Source organism: Heliangelus exortis, chromosome 24, assembly GCF_036169615.1.
Source record: "Heliangelus exortis chromosome 24, bHelExo1.hap1, whole genome shotgun sequence".
Taxonomy (NCBI): domain Eukaryota; kingdom Metazoa; phylum Chordata; class Aves; order Apodiformes; family Trochilidae; genus Heliangelus; species Heliangelus exortis.
Window position 1 is genome coordinate 3,532,410 of NC_092445.1, and position 20,774 is coordinate 3,553,183.

At 45.8% G+C, this 20,774-nt stretch overlaps 1 protein-coding gene across 2 annotated transcripts in view; it reads left to right on the forward strand.

Moving 5' to 3' along the window:
• Positions 1 to 20,774, forward strand: part of MAN1C1 (mannosidase alpha class 1C member 1) — a 64,552-nt gene that overhangs the window by 26,938 nt on the left and 16,840 nt on the right. For both annotated transcript variants that reach the window (XM_071768088.1, XM_071768087.1), the window contains exons 4-6: positions 16,291 to 16,406; positions 18,605 to 18,685; positions 20,630 to 20,724. In XM_071768088.1, the coding sequence (XP_071624189.1) occupies positions 16,291 to 16,406; positions 18,605 to 18,685; positions 20,630 to 20,724 (292 nt within the window). The remainder of the gene's footprint in view (positions 1 to 16,290; positions 16,407 to 18,604; positions 18,686 to 20,629; positions 20,725 to 20,774) is intronic.

Here is a 20,774-nt window from a genome sequence, read left to right on the forward strand (position 1 = left end):
CATTTTGAGTTGACACTGCCTTTTGCTGTCACTGAAATCTGGAGTGACAAACTTCTTTCCTGTCAGCAGGATGCAGTGAATCAGGATATCCTCTAAAGATCAAACTCCTTGGAGGTTGGTGGCATGATTCATGTTAGAGCTGACATTTATCCCTGTTACAGGCTGGGTTGGTGGTTTTTTTATTACCTCTGCTTTCCACCTGCCAAGGATCACTTCTTCCAAAGACCAAGGCTGTAATTAATCCTGCTCTGCTCTCACCTTGGGTCATGCTGAGAGCAGTGGCTTCCTTCACATCTTCTGTGTCAAGCATTAGCTTGAACATAGGGGCTCCACTGAACCCTAAACCTCACACAGAGGCATCAAAGCTTGGTACAGTGGCTCAGCTGATAGGTAGGAACTTGTCAGCTTGAAAGATTAATTTAAAAATCTTAAACAGAAAAAGCTATTAATGTCATGTGTAATGGCCTAGGGCCTTCTTCAGATACCTCTGCTATCAAAGCCCCTGTTCTGGGGCTGAGCTCCATTGCAGCAGCAATTCTTGAAAAAAAATTGATTTGAACCCTACAGATCCAATTCCTCCCAGCTGAGGATTACATCTTAGGAAACAAACAAACAAAATGAAGCAAATTAAAAACCCCAAACTCAGAAAACTGAGTGGAGAACAGTCACTGTCTCTGTGCTCAGCCCTTTGGATACGAGGACAGCTGAAAGATGGGACAGTAAGGGTTTGGTCTGGGACTGCCTTGTAGCAGGAAACTGGGCAAACTTCACTTTATCTCAGTGTAAAACCATTAATCATCCCAGGCTTCCTCACAAGTTTCATGAACTTTCCATTGACCCTGAACAAGGTTTTGAGTTTAATGAGGCCCAAAAGTAGGAGAATATCTTGGGATTTGTCAAAACCGCTTTGCACAGCGAAATGGAGGAGAAGGAAACAAAACAACAAAAATAAGATTAGAGAAACAGCCATTAAGGTAGGAAATGAAAGCAGAAGAAGAGGGAAAATTGTATTGAGATGTTGTGTCTAGAGAGTGTTTTTGGGACATGGAGTGGTGTGGAGGAAGCAAGCCACCCATCAGCAGCCCCGTTCCCATGCAGACAGGGGAACAGTCCAGGCTGTAACTATTTTTTTTCCTTCCTTTTTTTTTTTTGTTTTTTTCAGACTCTGGGGGCTGTATTTCAAAATACAGTGAGCTTGCCTTTATGCTTTTTTCTTCTTTTTTTTTTTCTTTTTTCTTTTTGTTTAATCACCCCATCATGGGTGTTGTTTGTGCCTCATTCCGGACACTAATTATGCGGAAATAATTGTCTAATCTTCAGAGATATTGAGCGTGTGATTAAAAGGCAGCCAGCTGAGAGTGGGTGTAGTTGGGCTGCTCACTGATTCTTCTCTGGATTCTGGAGGTGTTGGTGGCAACTCTACAGCAAAAGCTGAGTTGGAGAATTGGCACTTCCAGCTGGCTTCATCTAACATCCAGCAACCACTCCAAGGATCTTTATGGCACCCGTCTGTGTTGACTTGGTAATACACAGGGTAGGCAGAGCTGAATACCAGACTTGAAGCTCCTGCCTGCACAGTTCTCTCAGCTTTGGTCAGAATACATCTTTCTGAAGTGCTGATGTTTGTATTCAAGACACCATTTACAGTCAGATGCTCCAAGTAATTTCTGCTGCAGACACAAGCCCACCTGCTGACGTGCACTACCAGGAACTACGTAAAAAAAACAGAGCAAGTTAAGAATATTTAAAGAATGTAATTTTAGCAATGCCTTTTTATGTCAAAAGCAACTTGGGGTATTCTGGTTTATCCCTCTGTGTTTAGCTTTGCCTTGTTTATTCAGAGGAGATGGGCAGCTATAAACTGTGCAGCAAAAAACCCACTTACCTGCTTTGTTTTCAGTTCACTCCTTTTCAACTCGTGATACTTGTGAAGAGATTAGGCAGGTTCAGAACTGGCTTTGCTGAGTAAGATTTCACATTTAGAACTTAACTGCTTTATTATATCTTCTTTTTGTGCTATTACTGAAGTTTCTTGCCACCTTCATCTCATTGATATTCATCCAGGATAGTGTAAGATTTTGACACTTTTCTATTTGTCTTCAGGAGATCACATTTCAAATGGCTCCTGCCATGGAATTTCCTTTTCTATAATTTCTCCAGGTGCTTAATTCTGATTTTTTTTTTCCATCTCTGCTACCTTTTGGGACAAGAGAAATCTCTTGTCTCACTTAATAAGTTCAATGTCATCCCATGCAGGACATCAGCCTTCCGATTTTCAAGGTTGGATCTGTGTGATCTGAATATTGTGGTAGGCATTTGCTATTTGAAGACCTTTGTACTTTTTAAAAAACATTCTTTCACCTTCTCAGGATTGTTCTTGTCTCTAGAGAGAATTTTTTGGAAGTTCAAGAAAATCCATAGCCTTTGCTTGAAGCACCAGTGTGAAAAAAGGGGAGGATTTTTTCTGGACTTACTAAAACTGTTCATCCTTCTTCTGATGTTTTATTCTCAAAAAATCTACAGCACCTAACATGCTTTATATGCAGCTCCCAAAAGAAAAAAAAGAGGGGAAAAAAAAATCAGTGCAGAAAAATGAAGATGTCTCAAGAGAAAGTTCTAAAGGCAGAGGTTGTTTCCATACCAGTTTCACTACGCCCATAATATCCTTGCTCTGATGCAAACATCCAGCTAAGAACACTTAAGCTCTACCTATTTCTCACCACAAGACTCCTGTCTGAATTTCATAATTATGTAGGGATGTAATTTCTTCCCAGAAAACACAATTCAAGTGAATACTGAGCCATAGCATGGTTCAAGATCACAGCATTCCTGGTGATGGTCTTCACAGCAGCCTTGAGCTCTCTGCCTCACATCTTAATTTCCAAATTCAAACCTATGCTGTGTTCTGCAAGCTAGAGCAGGTAACTGAGGAAAGAAGAAACTGAGGATGAAGTTTTTCCCATACATGAGACCAGAGGGCTTTCATTGAATTCCCTGAAGCTTTCAGGCATCTGGGAAGTGGAAGTCACATTCAGGCCTTAAAATTGACACCTTTTGCCTAGGCTAGAACATTCCTTCTCTCTTGGCAGGCTGCATCCTGGTTGCTGTGGGAACCAGAATTTTTAATTTCCTGACTTCTGTGTACATCCAGAATTGTAACTGTGGTGTGCTCTGTGCCATCAGAAAGCATTTTATGTAGCACTTCCTTCCCTCAGAGTCAATTTGGGGCATTTCCAAGGGGCATCTTCATGAGGCTTTTTGGAGAAATTCATCTTAGTGAGGAATCACAGAACAAAAAGCAACAGTGAGAAGTTCAGTTCTTCCCTTCTTAAGCCACCCTGTGTTGGAAAGTTACCTCAGGCATTCTGCTTCACTGCTTTACAGTTTTAAAGCCTTTACTGGTGTCTGACCTCACTTCCCTGCAGAAAGTTGGGATGTGACTTCTTGGCCTCTCCCTGTGGGTGTGGAGAATCATTTCACCACCTGATTCTTTGCAGCATCTCTCTGAGTCTTTGCAAAATGTTGCCAAGCTCCCTTTAGGTCTTGTCCCCTCAAGGCTGAGCATCCCCAGACCTTTCCAGCTGCAGCTGTAGGTCACATTCTGTGCCCTTCTTCTGGGTGCCATTGCTCCCCTCTGAAGTCTCCAGATGAGGGAAATGTTTCTTGGAGGAGTCTCAGTGTCCTGGCTGTGGCTTTGCCAGTGCAGAATGGAGCCTTTTCATGTCTTGCAAGTGCCACAGGTTATTAACCTGTCCTGGGGTGGGGTTTGCTCCCTTGTGCAACATTAAATTGTTGATTTGAGCTGAATGTCTGCTCTGCTGTGGCCTGGGTATCATTTTCTGTCTGTTTGTTCCTTCTGCTTCGTGGCTCGTTGTTCTTCCCTGGGGGTGAAAGATGTGCTGTGTCCTTATTGAATTGCATTCTGGTTATTTCAGACTGTTTTCCCAATTTGCCAAGATTATTCTGATAGCTAATCCTGTCAAGGAACATACTGGGGAGCATTTGGAGTCTTTCAACCAGGGTCTTGTTGGTGTGACTTTAACAATATAGGAGGGAGAATGAAGGGTATGGACAGATGGTTCTGAGTGGTGGAGTTACTGGGGCTTAATGTGTTCCTGCTCTTGAGCTGAGACGTGGTAATGGCCCATTTGTATTCTCCTGACCTATTGCATTCACAAATAAAATGTATTTAGATTCTTTCATCGTTGATTATTAGGGCCCTAAGGCCTTTAGCTCAGCTCCTGAGCAGTAACTTGAGTGCTTAGCAGTATCTGGATTGATAGCAGGTGTCCAGGCCCAGCACCTCCCATTTGGTCACACACCAAACAGCAGAATTAGTCCTATTAGCTTTATTTTCCAGAGTCAAAGATCAGCTTCATCCCTGTATCTCTGAGTTCTTATGTTAAGGACCAGCTCATTTCTGTGAACACACTCTGGGAGGTGATGTTTGCCTGTCTGGACTACAGATAAAACCATGTCAGGGATGAGAGGTTTTATAACCCAGACTTGGATGCACTGCCTGTTCTGCAGAGCCCTTCCAGAACAGATCTGCTAAAGGGAAAAATGCTGCCCAGAGTTCCAAGCTGCTTCTCTCTCTCGTGCTGTCATAACAAATCTGCCACAGCTGCTTTTTGGGAAGTGTGTTTGAAAGAGAGAAGGACACCTTCTTCCTGATGACTGTAACAAAGAGTCTCTCCTTTGAATTCTAAGATGAATTAGCAGTCTCTGCTCATTAGCTGCTCTCTGTGTCTCCTGGGGTCCATGGATAACAGTTGCAGGTAGGACGTGTGTGTTTGTTTTAATGGGCTCCTTGGGACCCCTCACATTAAATGGTGCAAGGCTTTGAGGAGGAGCAATAAATAGTCTATGATCAGCTTACCTTTAACCAGTCTCAAATTAATGTCAAACTTCCAGAAGAGGAGAGACCCAGCTGTCTTTTGCCCTATCAGTATTGCTGCTGCTGTCTTCTGCTTAACCTTCTTGAACTCTTCCTCCCAGAATTACTCCTTGCTTATCAGAGTCCCTATCTTTGCCAGAAGTAATCACCACAGCCTCACTGACATTTGAGCCCTGGTGCCCAAACAGAGAAGAAAACCTCTTTCCCAAAGGAGCATTTGAATGATTATTGCTTTCAGTTTTCTGCTGAGCTCTCCCTAGCCAGCATGGTTTGCCTGCAATAGAATCTGTGTGTCATGGGAAAGGGATTGGGAACACGTGGAGAATGGATTTGCAGGATCTCTCCTGCATCAAGGATTTTGTTCCTGGGGCTCAGTCTCACTGCTTCCTCCCCTGTGACACTTTGGAGCTCCAGGAGGTTTGGAGTCCTGGGTTGAAGGGGCAGTGCCTGTGTTGGAGGCTCACTGAATGGTGAAAGATGGTCAGAGAAACTGGGGAAAAGAGGCTTAAACTGGGGAGCTGCTGCCAAGTATTAAATACTTAAGGAGTCAGTTGGCAGTGGGAGTTTATCATAAATCTTCCCTTGCACTGAAGGAAGTAACAATCTGAAGGGCTGTGACAAGCATTTCATTTTTATGCTGAACACTTTGCTTCTTTTTTTTCCCAGTGCATAATAGGAATATTGCTCACCTGTTCCCACCAGCCTGGCCTCCTCCAGACACAGTCTACTTTGCCACATGCCTAAAAGAGCATGAGCTCTCTCTTTTCCTCTCTCCCCCATCACATATTCAGGGGTGAGCTGCCACTGCTGGTTCAGTTTGAATAATCGACTTAATTCTTCAGGGCAAATTGATATTTGAAAACCAGGAGTGGCTTGTAATCCAAAAAAGCTATTTCTTCCCCCAGCTGGAACACATTCTGTATTAAATTTGATCAGAGCAACCTAAAAGCCAACACTTCAAGATGCTTCTGTGTGATGCCAGATTTACCTCCAAGCTGTGCAGCACATCTGCTGCCACCCATTGTGTGGTGCAGGTGGAGCAGTGATTCACTGCACTTCCCCTGAGCTGACAGTGATAAAGAGGCTGAGCTGTCTTATCAGCAACACGTTTAGGTGCTCTTTGCAATGCCAGCCTGCAAAATTCCCTGCCTCTAGGCAGGAGGTGGTCATCCTTGTTTGGCACATGACTCTTTTAGTCTCTTTGCCTGGTCTGATAGCCCATGGGGTCTGCTTCTTCCAAGCCACGTGCTCCAGGATTAGTTGTTCTCCTGGTCCTAAGCATCTTTTCAGGGAATGATCAACACTTTGACCTTTATGTAACTGGGGCAAGTGTGACCTTATCCACCCTGGGGGGTACAGAACTGGGTTTTGAGTTAATTCAGGTTTGAAGCTTAGAGAATGGCAGTGGCCTTGGTGTTGTCTTGCATCAAGCCTTGCCCTGCATCTTTGGACCCTGCAGGTCCAAAGGAGGCAACTGGGCTGGTGAAAGGACTCGAGCACAGACCCTATGAAGAGAGGCTGAGGGAGCTGGGGGTGTTGAGGCTGGAGAAGAGGAGGCTCAGGGGAGACCTCATCACTCTCTCCAACTCCCTGAAAGGAGGTTAGAGCCAGGGGGGGGTTGGGCTCTTTTCCCAGGCAACTCTCAGCAAGACAAGAGGGCACAAGAGGTCTCAAGTTGTGCCAGGGGAGGTTTAGGTTGGACATTAGAAAGAATTTCTTTCTGGAGAGGGTGCTCAGCCATTGGAATGGGCTGCCCAGGGAAGGGGTGGATTCTCCATCCCTGGAGATATTTCCAAAGAGCCTGGATGTGGCACTCAGTGCCATGGGCTGGGAACCACGGGGGGAGTGGAGCAAGGGTTGGACTTGATGAGCTCTGAGCTCCCTTCCAACCCAGCCAATTCTAGGATTCTATGATCTAATGGAACACGTGGGTTTCTGATGGATCTGCTAAATATTTCTTCTGGTACTGCAAAAAAAAAAAAAAAAAAAAAGAAAAAAAAAATCAGCATCTCCAGGATCAGACAACTGATAGCTGAGGAGATGAGTAACCAGTTGGTAGCCTACAAAGCAGGGACATCACTCTGTCAGCTACTTGAGCTAAATCTGTCAGGATTCATGAAGTGAAGATCAGGCATGATCAACAGAACTGAAATCAAGGGTGATTTGTGGGATCTTCTGTGTTGTCACCCCCTGCTCTGCCCATCAGGGCAGCGTGTGTGGGGCAGAGAGTGTTTGGGGGTGACCTTTTGACCAGGATCTAAAGAGGAGAGTGAGGAAGATTAATAAGAAGAATACAGCAAAACAACCTTGGATATGAAGTGTTTTATGATGAAGTCCCTGAAGTGTAGGTGCAGTGGTTTATTTGGAAAGCAAAGAAAAATGAGGTTGCTCAAAAGCTAATGGAGTATTTTTTTCAGTCTGCAGGAGAATGTGCTGATAAGAAGAGAAATAGATCTTTTCTGATTCTTGGCCTACTTTTCTTGTCCCCTTTATCTCTCTCTACTGCTACCTTGTTGTTCAGATGTAATTTGTTTAGCTTGCCTTAAATAAAGGGAATAAAGTTACTGTGTTAACAGCTCTCAGGTTCACAGACAAAAAACTGAAGAAATGAGACCCAGTGACTGGAACTCAGCTCAGGTGGTGGTGGTGGCTTCATCTGCAGGATGGGGAGGTGCCATTCACAGGCAGCTGAAGGACCAGGTTGTAATGAGACAATTGTGAAGCCTTAACAGAGAAACACTCTTCCTGGAAAGGCTTGTAATCAGTTTCCTAGTTTCATCTGGATTTTCTGTTTCATTTGTGTCAGCAGAACAAACAGTACCAGCCCTGTCCTAGAGATCCCTGGTAGCTGGGCAGGTCCTACTTGTAATGGGAGCAGGTTTGTCTTTCTGCTGGAGGATGTCTTCAGGAACTGCAGAGTATCTTCTAGTACTGATACCTAGTGCCAGATTTTTGTGCTGGAGGGCAATTCTGAAAGGAAAAGGTAAAAAATGAGCTGGTGGCAGTGGTTTTGCCTGGCCAGTAGTGCCATTCCAGAGGGGAGATAAATGGGCAGTGCAAGGTGTATGGGATGAACAGAGATGGAGCTGGTGAGCCAGCAGCATTTTCCCTGATGTCTTGAAATCTGATTATTTTTCTAAGCAGCATGTTATCTTTATTTCAATTCTTTCTTTTTCAAATTAGAGGAAAATGCCTCCTGCTTTTTTGCTGGCAGAAGAATCTAAGGCCCAGAGTGGGCAGGGAGCTCTGGCCTAAACCCAGATCCTATCTCAGGAGTTCCAGGCTTCCAACCACTTGTTCTGCCTGACCCAGAGCACTCTGCAGAGAGGACTGGCAAATCTTCCCTGCAAAGCAGATTTTTCAAGAAGCTGTGCAGTGATTTTTCACAGTTTACTTTGTTGCCAAGATAATCCTGAGCTGTGGAAAAAAAGCCTCTGTTTTGATTCCCCCAGAATTCCACAGTGTGCCACCTCCCAGGAGCTGTCTGGTGCCTTGGTCTCAGCCAGCTCCCAGGCTTCTCACACAAATCTCTGGATAAATGTCAAAAGTTCAGTCTGGTCTCCAAGTGCTATCAATGAAGAAAAGAACTGAAAGGAACAAGAAAAGCAGTGCTCAAAGATGGTTTGCTTTTCAAACTCCTGTTTTAACAAGGCGCTGATTTTAATCAAAGCCAGTTCACTCTTCTGAAGCCCTCAGGACCAGCATGCCCAGAAGAAGGGATCTCAGTGTTTTCAGTTCTTGTTTTGCCCTCCCTTGCCTGCACCCCAAGATAAATAACCAGAAACAACTGGAGTCTTTTGTGCCTCCACAGTTAACAAGTTCATCGTGTTTCATAGAAACCGCATCCTAATTTTTATTCCAAACAAGATTTCAGCACTAATTTTTGTTTTGACAAATATGATTTGACATAAGAACAGTGGGAGTCAAGACCTTTCATTTTTGATCTGGGTTTACACTGTGCTGATCTAAATTCCTCCCCCTTTCACTCTTGCCTTTCAATTGTAAATTTGCTTATTAAAGTTAGCAAAAAGCCATTTGAAACTCTCTGTTCTGGAGCATTTAAACAGTCCTGCTATATGCAAGATTAAGTATGATAGCCTCCTAATGACTGGTGCTGTTCATTTTAAGCTTTGGCAGAATGCATTGCTCTACAGATTTTTAACGTGGCTTTGTTGAAAATGAAGGGTTTGCTTTCTGTTCACTGAGAAACTTCATCAAGGATTGTTTGCCAGGTGGCAGGACCAGGCCCCCTGCCTCTTGTCTCCATGACATCAGTGTCAACATTTCTTAACCTCTTGCCTTGCTCTGGTGCTTGGGCACTGCCTGCTGGGGATGTGTGTTGGGGCAGTTTGGGCTTCCATCCATCTCTGGGGCAGGCAGTTCCCTAACAGCAGGAGCAGTGGCTCTGCAAATGCAGGTGAGATGGCACAAAGAAGGATTTCCTTCAAGCTAAACAGACATCAGGGAGACAGTGTTGACAAGCTGGTGAGGATCCTTCCATCTCCCTCTGTTTGGGAGTCTTTACACCATTTCCAGCATTGCAGTGACAGCATTTCTGGGACACACACTAAATGTCCTTGGGGTTCTTTGCACCTGAAGAACTGGTGAGGGTTGAGAGGGAAACTGCCTCCAGTTTGGCTTTGCAGCAGGACAGCCCTGCAGGTCCCCATGGTGGTGGCTCCCCAGGCTGTAGGGCTTAGGCAAAGCTGGTGGTAAATGGGATTTCTCCTTCCTGAGGCAGAGGGCTATTAAAGACCCCACTCTTAGCTACTCATTTCCTGAAGCATCACTCCTACAGCTTTTCCAAAGACTCTCAGGGGACAGACTTGCAGCTGGGAGCCCTTCAAGCCTCCTATCTGGCCTGTAATACTCCAAATTGGCTATTTTGGGAAGAGGGGAGTGAGGAAAGGCAACTCTCCCTGTCCCTCCCACCACAGCTGCTCCAATTTGTCTGGAAAATCAAGTATCTGCTGAGCTTTGGAGGCTGAACATGGCCTGGGGTTGGGCCACTTGTTTTGCCCCAGGGAGAAGCAGGTGCAGGTCTGCATATGAAGTCTGCTCACCCAAAGGATTTGGACAGGTAGATCCCCAGGCTGTAAATACCTCATCTCAAGGAGGTATTTAATTTTGTCCTAAATTGCTTCTTAGAGCCTGAGCTTCCAACACAAAACAGAAGAAAAACCAGAAAGCTGATTTTGACGAGTTTTGATCCTCCAAAGTGCAGCTGAAAAGTGACACTCATCAGGGGGCAGAGCTGCTTGGACTATGTTGGAATGGAGCTGGAAAAGCCAAAAGGAAGAGTGAGCTCTCAGTTCACCTGCTTGAACCTTTGAGGGTGTTTTATGAGATTCTGGAGATGGATCCTGAGACACAAACTCCTGCACTGGCTGTCCCTTCTCTTTGGCTCTGTTGCTCTGCATCCTGCTTAATAGAAACCCTCGGAGGGAGGATGAAGGGAAATGAATGGTGCTGTTCCCAGTGATTGCCTAATTATTGTCTCTTCTCTTGTCAGTGAGTCACTGACACCTTAGCAGAGCAGCTGACAGACCCCAGGCCCTGTTTCCACTGGAAGGAGTGGGATGGGGAATTTGTTTTGATGGCAGCTGGAAAGATGGCAGGAGGCTGGGGCTCCACAGCCTGGGAGGCTGATGGATTTCCTCAGTTACAGGCAACACGTTAGCAATTTCTACTTAAAGAGCAGGGGAAGATGAACCATTTTCTGAGCACAGCAAAAAACACAATCTATTTTCTGGTGCCAAAGGAACATACTGAAAATATCCTGGATGCTCTTGCAAGTGCTCTGCAGGCTCTTTGTTTTTCATTTTTCTTTCTTCGCTGTCTGGTTCTGTCCCTCTTCACTTTTCTTTCCTAAGTTTTGTCCTTCAGTCCCTTGCTCCCTCCTCAGCCATACAGTTGCTGTTAAGAGAAATCTCTCCAGTACTTGCATCCCAGCTTGCTATTGTCTGCCTGCAGGGTGCAGAGGGTGGAGGCAAAGGCTCTTTCAAACTGAAGGCTTTGACCTTGGCTGCAAGAAGCTGCATGAAAAGCTGTGGCTTTCTCTGATGTGTCTGTGTTCTGTTCCTTGTAGCTCCCACAGAGACTGAAGCAGAGCTAAACCCAGGATAATGTCACAGAGAAGACAATTCTCTGGTGTTGAAGACTTTGCCTTCTCCTCAGCAGATCATCTTTACCTCCTAAAAAACATCTAATCCTCTCCTCTGGGCCCTTTCTAGCAGGAGAGCTCAGCTGTGCTGTGTGCAGTGCCTGGGGTGATGTTCAGCAGGACCCCAGGCTCTGTCCCTTCTTAGGGTGAGGAGATGCAGAGTGTTGACATCACTTGAATCTCACACGTGGGCCTGGTGGCTCATGAAAGCTTCAGCAAATCAAAGGTAAACTCCTCCTGCTCACACATCAAACGTGTGGGGGTTGTTGTGGACCTGATGCTGGGTGTTTGCTTGGCCTGTTCCTGCCTAAATTGGTGACTTTGATTTGCAGATTATGGGGAGCTGCAAGGAAGTTCCCAGGCACAGCAGCAGCTGGGATTGTTAGCAGTTAGACCTGGGCCCTGCTTGGTGCTCTGCAGTGCTTCTCAAGCCTTAATCAACCTCTACAGGTGGTAGGGTAGATCTTCTCCACCTTTGATCAGCCCTCCTGGCCTGCCTTTAAACAAGATGCTAAGAAAGCAAGCCCTTCCCTTTTCTCCTCCACACACTGCCTGGGATGCTGAAGGAGAGCAGGGCTGTGAAACACCTTCATATGGGTGAATCCTGGGCACCATCTGCTCCTCAGAGGCTTCTCATTCACCTGCCTTTTCACTCTTGACAATCCTCACTCAACTCATCATCAGGACCACACATCTCTTTAGTTTGGGGCTCAGAATCCATGCAGATCCTTGTGATGGGGTCAGAGCAGCCCCCAGGCTGGGGGTGGAAGCTCTTTTCTTCTGCCCTGTGCTCTGCCTGGCAGGATTTTGTACCCCTTCAGTTTCTTTGGTTGGTGAGATTGGCACATGCCTTCCAAAGTGTTCTCCTCTGGCCCAGTGAACACATTAAGCCTCTTAATAAGCCTTTGGAATTGTGTTTGGCTTCCTAAACCCTTGCTGCAAGTGGCTTTACTGAAACCCTAAGCTAGCAGGGAGGAGTCAGGGAGAGGAGAAGAGGATAAGCCCTTCTATCCAGATTATCTACCCCAGCCTAGAATGAGCTGCTCAAAGCTTTATCCGTGGTTTTTAGGGATAGCACTACCAGTAATTCCCATGAAGGTCCTGCTGAGGCTGTGCTGCTCGGTGGCCTTGTTTGCCCAGACTGGCACTGAAACTCCCTCCTGCTGAGGCTGTGGGGGGACAGTGTGTGTACAATGCCTTCTCCTCTCCCTGGAGTGCTCTGTTCAGCACCTTTCACAAAGCATAATGTCAATTCCTGTCCTGTTTGCTGGGGGGTTCTGTGGCAGTGCTCACGAGCAAGCAGGGGGATGAGCATTCCTCTGGGTGGGTGGCAGTGGGAACAGAGCAGCCTTGTTGCCTGCATGGATGTCTCCATTCTTCTCAGACACAAAGAGCAGGCTTGGGGCAGGGTGGTACAGACCCTCCTTCAGCTCAAGAAGAGATGAACCTTTGTGTCACTTCCCATGAGCTGCTGCTTCTGCTCTGCTGCTGTTCTCTCCCAGACAAAACTCCAAGGCTGGTGCCCTGGCACTTGCTGTCACGTGGGATGCCACAGAGTCCTTCATTAGAAGTGCCCCTAGACAAGAATCCTCAGGTCCCAGTTCTTCCCACTGGTCCCAGTAGAGGGTTCCTCTTCCCCATTCGCAGCAGCCATGGGCACTCAGTGGGCAGGGAAGGAGCTGGAGTGGATCCCAGAGCTGTGTCCTACAGACACACCTTCCCTTTTGGCTCTCGTGGAAGAGCCCTGGGCTCTCCCCCTCTCCCCACCAAGGTGGATCTCCACTCCAAACCAGTTTTGCAGCAGGATCTGAGGGGGGTCTCAGAGCACACAGGGCCTTAGGTTGTGCAGACAGGCAGAAGGTTTGACATGGAGTCCTGCTTCAATTTCATTGCTGCCCTTTGTGGGTACTAACAGAAGGGATTCTTTTGAGAGTGTCTAAGTTTCTACTTTAAAACTTCCTCAGATAATACAATAAGGCTGAAACCAGTAATTTAGAGAGGGGAGTGTCAGCAAGAGTCAAAAGTGACAGAGTGGATTTTGATTCCTTTTCCTTTTGAAGCTGCTTCCCCTTTGATTCCATCCCTCACATTACAATGTGTAGATGTGGTTATTTTTTCACGTCTCTCAAAATAAGCAGCATGTCAAGCAGATCTCAACCACCTTTACAAATGGGTTCTTTTATGTTGTAAGAGACATGCCAGGATTTGTACAGCACCATCTCTTGTCAGCTGAGTCTAATTGGAGCCACTGGACATTGTGTCACAAGCTCTGTCTTGATCTGATGAAGCAAAATCTGAGCAGGACAGGAGATGCTCCTGGAGCAAAGAACCAACATGCACAGGGGGCTCAGGGCCCTTCCTAGGTGTCCCCTCTGTCCTGGCAAGTGACAGAGACACAGCAGCAAAGTCTTGATGCCTGGTTTGCTCTCTGCATGGCTGTGAAGGGGAAGGAGGTTCTTTTTCATCATGCTCTCAAGCCAGCTGGAGCTGAGATGTTAGCTCGTGGCATTGCCATCCACTTTGTTAGCTGCAGGAAAAAGAAAAAAAAAAAATCATCCCTGCATTTTGCAATTGCTTCAAAGCTGCTACAGAAGAAAGGAAACATGGATGAGACCCTTGTACAAAACACACAGCCTGAGGTTCTTCAGATACAGCGTGTTTAGGGGGATATTTAAAACCAATGTTTGAAATGACACAAAGACAAACCAGCAGGGATGCAGGGTTTGCCCTCTGCTTCCTCAAATACAGAGCAGGAAAGCCAAGCAGCTCCCAGCAATGCTTTAGCAAAGACCCGAGCAGGTTCCTAATCCCTGATGCAATTCATGTATTTAAGGCCTAACTTGCTGAAAAACATAAAAGGCTCTGTCAAATCAAGCAATATTTTTCACTTCAATTAATCATCCCCAGAAAATTGTGACTTTATTGTCTCTTTGTCTCTGTTTAGTTTGAGCAAATCCAACCTTTCTCATTGTCTCTCTGCAGATTATGAAAGGCTTTGTGGATTATATCATCAAATTAAATCGAGCTTGTTAGTGTTGCTCTCAGAATATCACAGTAATGGGCTGTGCCTCAGGCAGCATTGCTCTTCCTTCTCTTTTTAAAAATGTTTTGCCTGCCTCGGTGTTGCTCTGGGCTGGTACATCTCTCCTTGCTAATAGGAAAGTGTCTAAAAATCACATAATTGTAAGTATTGAAGAATCATTAGGGTTGATAAAAGCAGCTCTGACTGCAGTGATGGGGTTTTTCATGGTCACTGCTTTTGGAAAACATGCCATACAAACATCAGCCCAGCTGGTTTTTTAGAACCCACTGGTTGATCTAGTGGCTGTTTGAGTCCATCTATTGCACTCTGGGAGATAGCTCCAGTTCAGGTGATCATTTCACCAGCCTGCAGGAAGCAATGGATTTCCAGGGGCTGCCTCTGCTGCCTCCATCCCCCTCCTTGCCATGAGGACAGCATTGGAAAAGCAGTAATCTGTAGTTGAGCAGTAAAGTCTTGGTTGGGGTTTTTATTAAAGCAATGATGTGCTGACTGGCTGGAAAGTGTCAAAACTGCAATCTTGGAACATCCAACAAAACAAGGCAAGATGCCTTTCTGACAGGAGAGGAATGCTGAAAGCATAAATGAGCCCAGCTTGAAGTCAGTGGAGCTGAGTGTTTGTCCTGTGGGGAAGAGGTGATGATGAACATCAGACTCAGTCCCTTTTTTTCCTTAATAAGAAAAGACCAAAGTCCTAAGGTTCATGGCACATGTCTCACCTTGGCCTTGCCCTTCCCTCTGCAGTCATTCCTCGACGGTGCATCCAGCTGGGTTTTCCTCTTTTAAGCAGAACTAGGATTTGAAGTAGTACTTGAAGGTGTTACAAAAGTGCTGAGCCAGTCTGAGCACGCAAGAAAAAGCTGGGAAAGCAGCAAGGGAAATTTGGGGCAGTATCTTCAAATCTGTTAGTGAGAAGGAGGAACTGAAGTGTGTCTCAGAAAACCTCAGGGCATAAGCAGTGAGCTTTTGTGGTTAGACTGGGAAAGGAGCTGGTAGGGACAGAGCTGCTATAAGCAGTTTCTCCTGCAGAAGTGAAACTTGAACCTCATCCAAGCCTGGTTGCTGCCAGAAACTTCCAAGAGGTCACAGGCAGGGAATGGGGCTGCAATGGGGGCTGCATCTGCAGCTGCTGATGGATCCAGAGGCAGCTCCATGCTGGGTCCCATCCGTGGAGGGATGTCTGGTGGTGATTCCCAACTGGAACCCTGCAGATGAAGATTTGTGTTTGCTGAGTTACCCAAGGAAACAACTCCCTCCTGTGATTTAAGTACAAAGGGGGTTGAGTCACCACGTGCTTCATCCCCTTTGCTTTCCCACCTTAGGGATGATGTTTTTAGGAAACCCTAAACAGAAATCAAACCCCAGCACTGAGGTGTTCCAGGGCTGTCAGCATCTCCAGTTTCCTTTAACCTCAACTGCTACAAGATTGTCTGTCTGCACAGCCTGTGTATTTTCCCTGCATGCCATCTCATTCTTTCTCACAATATTCTCAGAATATTGTCATCTGCTGCAGAATGGTGGTAATGCTCAGTTAGCCAAAGGAAGGGACCTGTCCCCAAAGTCACCCCCTCTCAGTTCAGCAGTTTCTGCTCTCTCTGCTGCCAGGTAAAGCTGTGATTTGTATAAATGTGGAAGGTTTGGTTTACAGGTCATGGCATGGTTTACTGGTACTTTGTGCTCCAGGTAACAAGCACTACATCAGGACAGAATTATCCAAGTCTTGTCTTGGATGCTGTTGCAGAATAAAAGAAAAATTCTCTTCCCTCACTTAGAAGAAGATCATGTGTGTGAGTTAGAAAGAGGCTGTAGTAAGGTTTACAGCTGAACAAAGATTAGGAGTAGAATTGCCTGACTCCTTTGGCCGAGGCAAGAACTGGAAAACAAAGCCAAGTCTTGCAATCATGACTTAAAGTGGCTTAAAACGTGGACCTTGAGCTGTTCTTTGTGGGTCTTTTTTGCAGAAATATCCTTTCAAAACTGAGCCTCTTCAAAGCAACCCATTTTGAGTAGCAGAGCTCATTAGTCCTGTTAGATCATCTCAGTCTAGACTGTGGCCAGTCTGGATCCCATCCAGACATCCCCAGCATTGGGCCTGGAAGCTCCTGCCTGTCCCAGCTCCTGCAGATTGATTTAGAGCTCCAGAAGGCTGCAGGAATGGGGCTTCACCCCCTTGTTCTGCTTGCAATGCAGGAGGCCTCAGAGGAGCTACAGTGGTGGATGCCCTGGATACTCTGTACATCATGGAACTGGAGGAGGAATTCCAAGAAGCAAAGAACTGGGTGGAGAAGAGCTTTGACTTGAACGTGGTGAGTGACTTCCTGGGAATGCCTCTCTGTGCCACAAAAAGGTTTGGCCAGTTCTGATCACAGGCTTCTCTAAGAATAATTTGGGGACAAGGATCTATGGGGTCTGCGGGGGAAGAAAACACTCAACTCTGATTTTTTTAATTTTTTTTTTTTTCTTCTAAGGCCAAAGGGACTACTCTGATGATTCACTCCATTTTCTGCCTATAGGTGGCACAGGGTCCCAGCCAGGGGCCACCAGGTCAGACTCATGCTGTCTGGCTAAAAATGAGGTCTGGTGTTTAATGTGTTGTGTTTTGGTCTGGCTTATTAAAAAGAGCAGTAATTTATTAGATACTACAAGGAAGTTTTGTTCATCAAAGAACAAGTCCTGTTTCATCTCAGTTAAATGCCTGCCTGTGATAAAACAAGTTTTCTTTTATCATGCTATAGATTGAGATTGCAAACACTGATCTCCTTGCCTGGACCTTTTGTTGGGGTGGCATTCCTGGGATTTGTGCAGTGGGACCTTGCAGCAAAGTGGAAGCACAGAGTGAGCCCAGATGTGTGGAAGGAAGGGGATCATATCTAAAAATGTCCAGGGGTGCTCCTGAAGCTTTCCAAGCCACTTCCTAGAGCAAGTATGAGACTTGCTGGCACTCATGCTATGCAGTGTTATCAAATGAAGGATTCTGTCTGTTATCTCACTTTGTGGCTGGGGCCCCTTGCCATAAGTCTGATTGTTGGTCTCCAAGCCAGCTCTTATTTACCATGGGAGAGCTGATGGGATCACAGCAGTGACACATGGTGAATGTTAAAACCAGAGTGCAGGTTCAAACTTTTATTTTTTTAATGCCAGCCTAGTTGTCTGTTGTGAGAAATAGCTCTTCCCATGGGAACAATGTGTGCAGCTGCCTTTATGGGAAAGCATCATTTGGGAGGGCACGACTGGCATTCATATATTCACAAAAGGAAGACCACATCTGATAAATTTGGTGAATGCTCTCAGTGCATTCCTGAATCGATAAACAAGGGACAAAATCAACTGGGAGATAATTTATCTGAATTTCATAAAAGCTTTTAATCTTGGCCTGCAGAAGAGATTGATCTGTAAAGACAATAATGAATGCTATGGATTGATTGGTGGGTCAGAAAGCACAGCAGAGGGAGAGAAGGAGGGAAATTAATTAAAATTGGCTCTGTACAAGGAACTCTTAACAGTCCAGAAAAGTGAGGCAGGGAGTCCAAGGCCCACAGGCTCTGTTTGAATCCTGGGTGTTGGGGTCTGTCTCATGCAATTCAGTCATCTCCAGGAAGCACTTGCCATGATTTGTAACCTGGAGGTATTAGGAAAGGACAGGATAGTGCAGAGGTTCAAGTGCCCCTTTGTTTTTGCTCTCCTCACTGAAAGTGCTGTGCTGGTGGAAGATCTTTGTGGGTTCTTGTTTTGCTTGATGCCTTTGTGTGAGGGTAGGAATCATTTATCATGCAGATCCAGCAGCCAGGAGCATGTATATTTTAAAGGCACATTTTGAATGCAATCGTTCTGACATTTGCTGATCATCAGCTGAGTAGGTAGAGCAAAACTTCTTCCAGGTGAGTGGATTCTTGAGGGATTCAGTGAACCACATCCATCTGTGTCTGCTGTCTGGGGGGTGGCACACGGACATCAGGGGGTTTGTCTCACCATGAGCATGCCCTTGACAGGCAGCCTGGAGGCTGTGATCCTCGTGGAGCCTGCAGAGCAGATGAGTCCTTGACTGACAAAAAGCATCTACCTAATGCAAGAAGTGCATTACATCTGTCTAATGCAGTGCCCTCTTCATGAGAAAATGGAGACAGTAATTTTTCCGCCTGGCTGTACAATTTTCTCTTTAAATAAAACACTTAAAGGGGCAAATTTTTCCCCAAAAGTAACTCACTCCCAGCTTTTTGCAGAGTGTAAGCCAAGCCAGGGTTGGATGGATGGACAATACACCTGCCCTAACCCATTTACATGTTGTCTGCTGGTGATAAACGGGCAGTTTGGGTGTTTCCCCTTCCCTTCAGGCTCCACCTGTCACCGCTGAGCAAATAAAGTGCTGTAAGATCTTAGACAAAAAGCTGTGTTACTCTGTGGCTGAGGACTGAGAGACTGAAGTATCTGCCTACAATCTGTTCCCCTTCACTGCCATTTGTGCCTGCAGACTTTGCAGTTAAGTGTTATCATTCTGTCTTTGCAGAACGGGGAAGCATCCTTGTTTGAGGTGAACATCCGCTACGTTGGAGGACTGTTGGCTGCCTACTACTTAACTGGAGAAGAGGTTGGTTTCAGCAGCTCTGCTTGCCTCACACAGGCACCAGTAGTGAACTGGAAGGGTCCTCCAGCAGCTTTTCTCTGAGCATCAGATAATCCCTCCATGACAACAGGCTAAACCTTTTGGGTTTCTGAATATCAAAATGCCTCTAATGTTCTTTTAATTAAGTCTCGCATAATTACCTTGCACTCACCGTGCACAGCTCATTTGCAAAGATCTTTTCTCCTGTGGGCAGCTCCAGCAAGACATGTTTTCAGTTGGACACATAGCTCCCCAGTGACACACAGTTTGCAGTGATCTTTGTGCTTGTTCCTTTGTATTCTAAAGGCAGGCAATATTTCATCAAACAGCAGTCCAGATTCTGCCTCGGTCTAAGGAGGGCAACTGAGCAGTGACAAGTGCTCCAGACTCTCCCTGGACAGTCTCTTTCTAGTTTTTAGGATGAAGTGTCCTGAGATGCAGAGAAGGAGGGTGTCAGACTGATAGGGCAGGGGACCTGTGTCCTGCCAATTCATGACAATGTGATACAGCTCCACAAGCTGTCCCCTTGCCCAGCAGGTGTGGGTATCACAGCTCCTCCTGTAACCTGGTGGAGCAGCCATTCAGTCCTGGCTGAAGCAGGAGGTTTCCTCTCCCACTTTTCCTTCTTTCTCTCTCTGAGACAAAGCCATGGCCTACAGTGGCCAGGGCTTAATGCCATAATCTGTTTTATAATGTGACTGGACTGGAATTTTACAGCTGGCTCTAGAGAGATGGAGAGGTGGTTATTCCTTTGCCCTGGAAGTCTTAGGTGAGCAGAAACTCTGACTCAAGAGAGGAGTTTTGTGAGTGAAGGAACTGGAAGACTGGTTCTTAAAAGAGACCTTAGCTCTCACATCATACCCTGACAGTGGCTGGGTGCTGTCCATCCTTAATAGGATAGGATGGCTCATCACTGCATAGTGGCACCATTGATCTGTGGAGTCACAGGAGCAGCTCTGTTACTTTAGATGCATTTTAAATGAGTTCCAGGAATGACTTCTCCCTGTGATTTCCCTCTAGGGAAACCTCAGATTCAGTGCCCCGGCTCAGGGTCTGTCTCAGTCACTACTTCACCAGGCTTCAGCTCAACAGAGCAAAAAGAAACCACCTTTAATCAGAAAACACCAGCAGTGCCCTCTTGAAGTGCAGTCAGCAGTGGGCTCAGCAGCCAGGGCAGTGTCTGTCATTTACCCAGTCAGTGTCCCCAGGCTGGAAGGCAAAAATCAAATCTCTGTCTCTTGCTTTGCCTTCTGAACCAAATTTCTATCTCCTTGTGAGTGTATCAAAGGTCTGCAAGCCCACAGGAGAGCTCAGGTTTCCTTGGTGCTGTTATTTTTAGAGCAGTAAATTCCTGCTTTCTGAGAACTGCCATGACAGCTTGGGCTGGTGTAAGGAGGCTGGAGGTAAAAGGCTTCTGCTTTATCTTCTAAGTCACTTACAGGCTTCCCTTGATCAGGACTAATCTCTGGAGCAAAGATTAGTGCTTGTATCAGTTTTGTCCCAAAATAATTGTGTATGGTGGCTTTGTACTGCAAGCCACCATAAGCTGTAATTTGATTTGAAACTGAGGCATTAAAAATGGGAAAGGAGCAGCTTAGCCATGAAACCACGAATCCTTTCTGGAAAAAAGTTGCAAGTAAAAGATTGTTCATTGGAAATCTGGTTCTTTACAACAGGAGATGACACAAGCTAGGCAAAGCCGTGCTGTAAATCTAACAGATTCACCCTAGAAAGATTCCTTTTGATTTTAATTCAGTAACTTTTATCTTCATTTGTCCTCTGCCACCTTGACAAAAAAAAAAAAAAAAGAATTTCTTCCCCAAAAGAACTCCTTGGATCAGTTCATTGGGACTGGTTTAGTGTAGATTGTTGGAGGACACCTGGAGAGTGCCCCATCAAATATTTATCCTCTTTTTCTTCTTTTTACAGGTGTTCAAGAGTAAAGCTCTGGAACTTGGAGAGAAACTTTTGCCAGCTTTTAACACCCCCACGGGTATCCCACGCGGCGTCATAAATCTGGGCAGGCAAGACACCCGTCCTTACAAGCATGTCATTTTATTACTGAAAGGTTGTA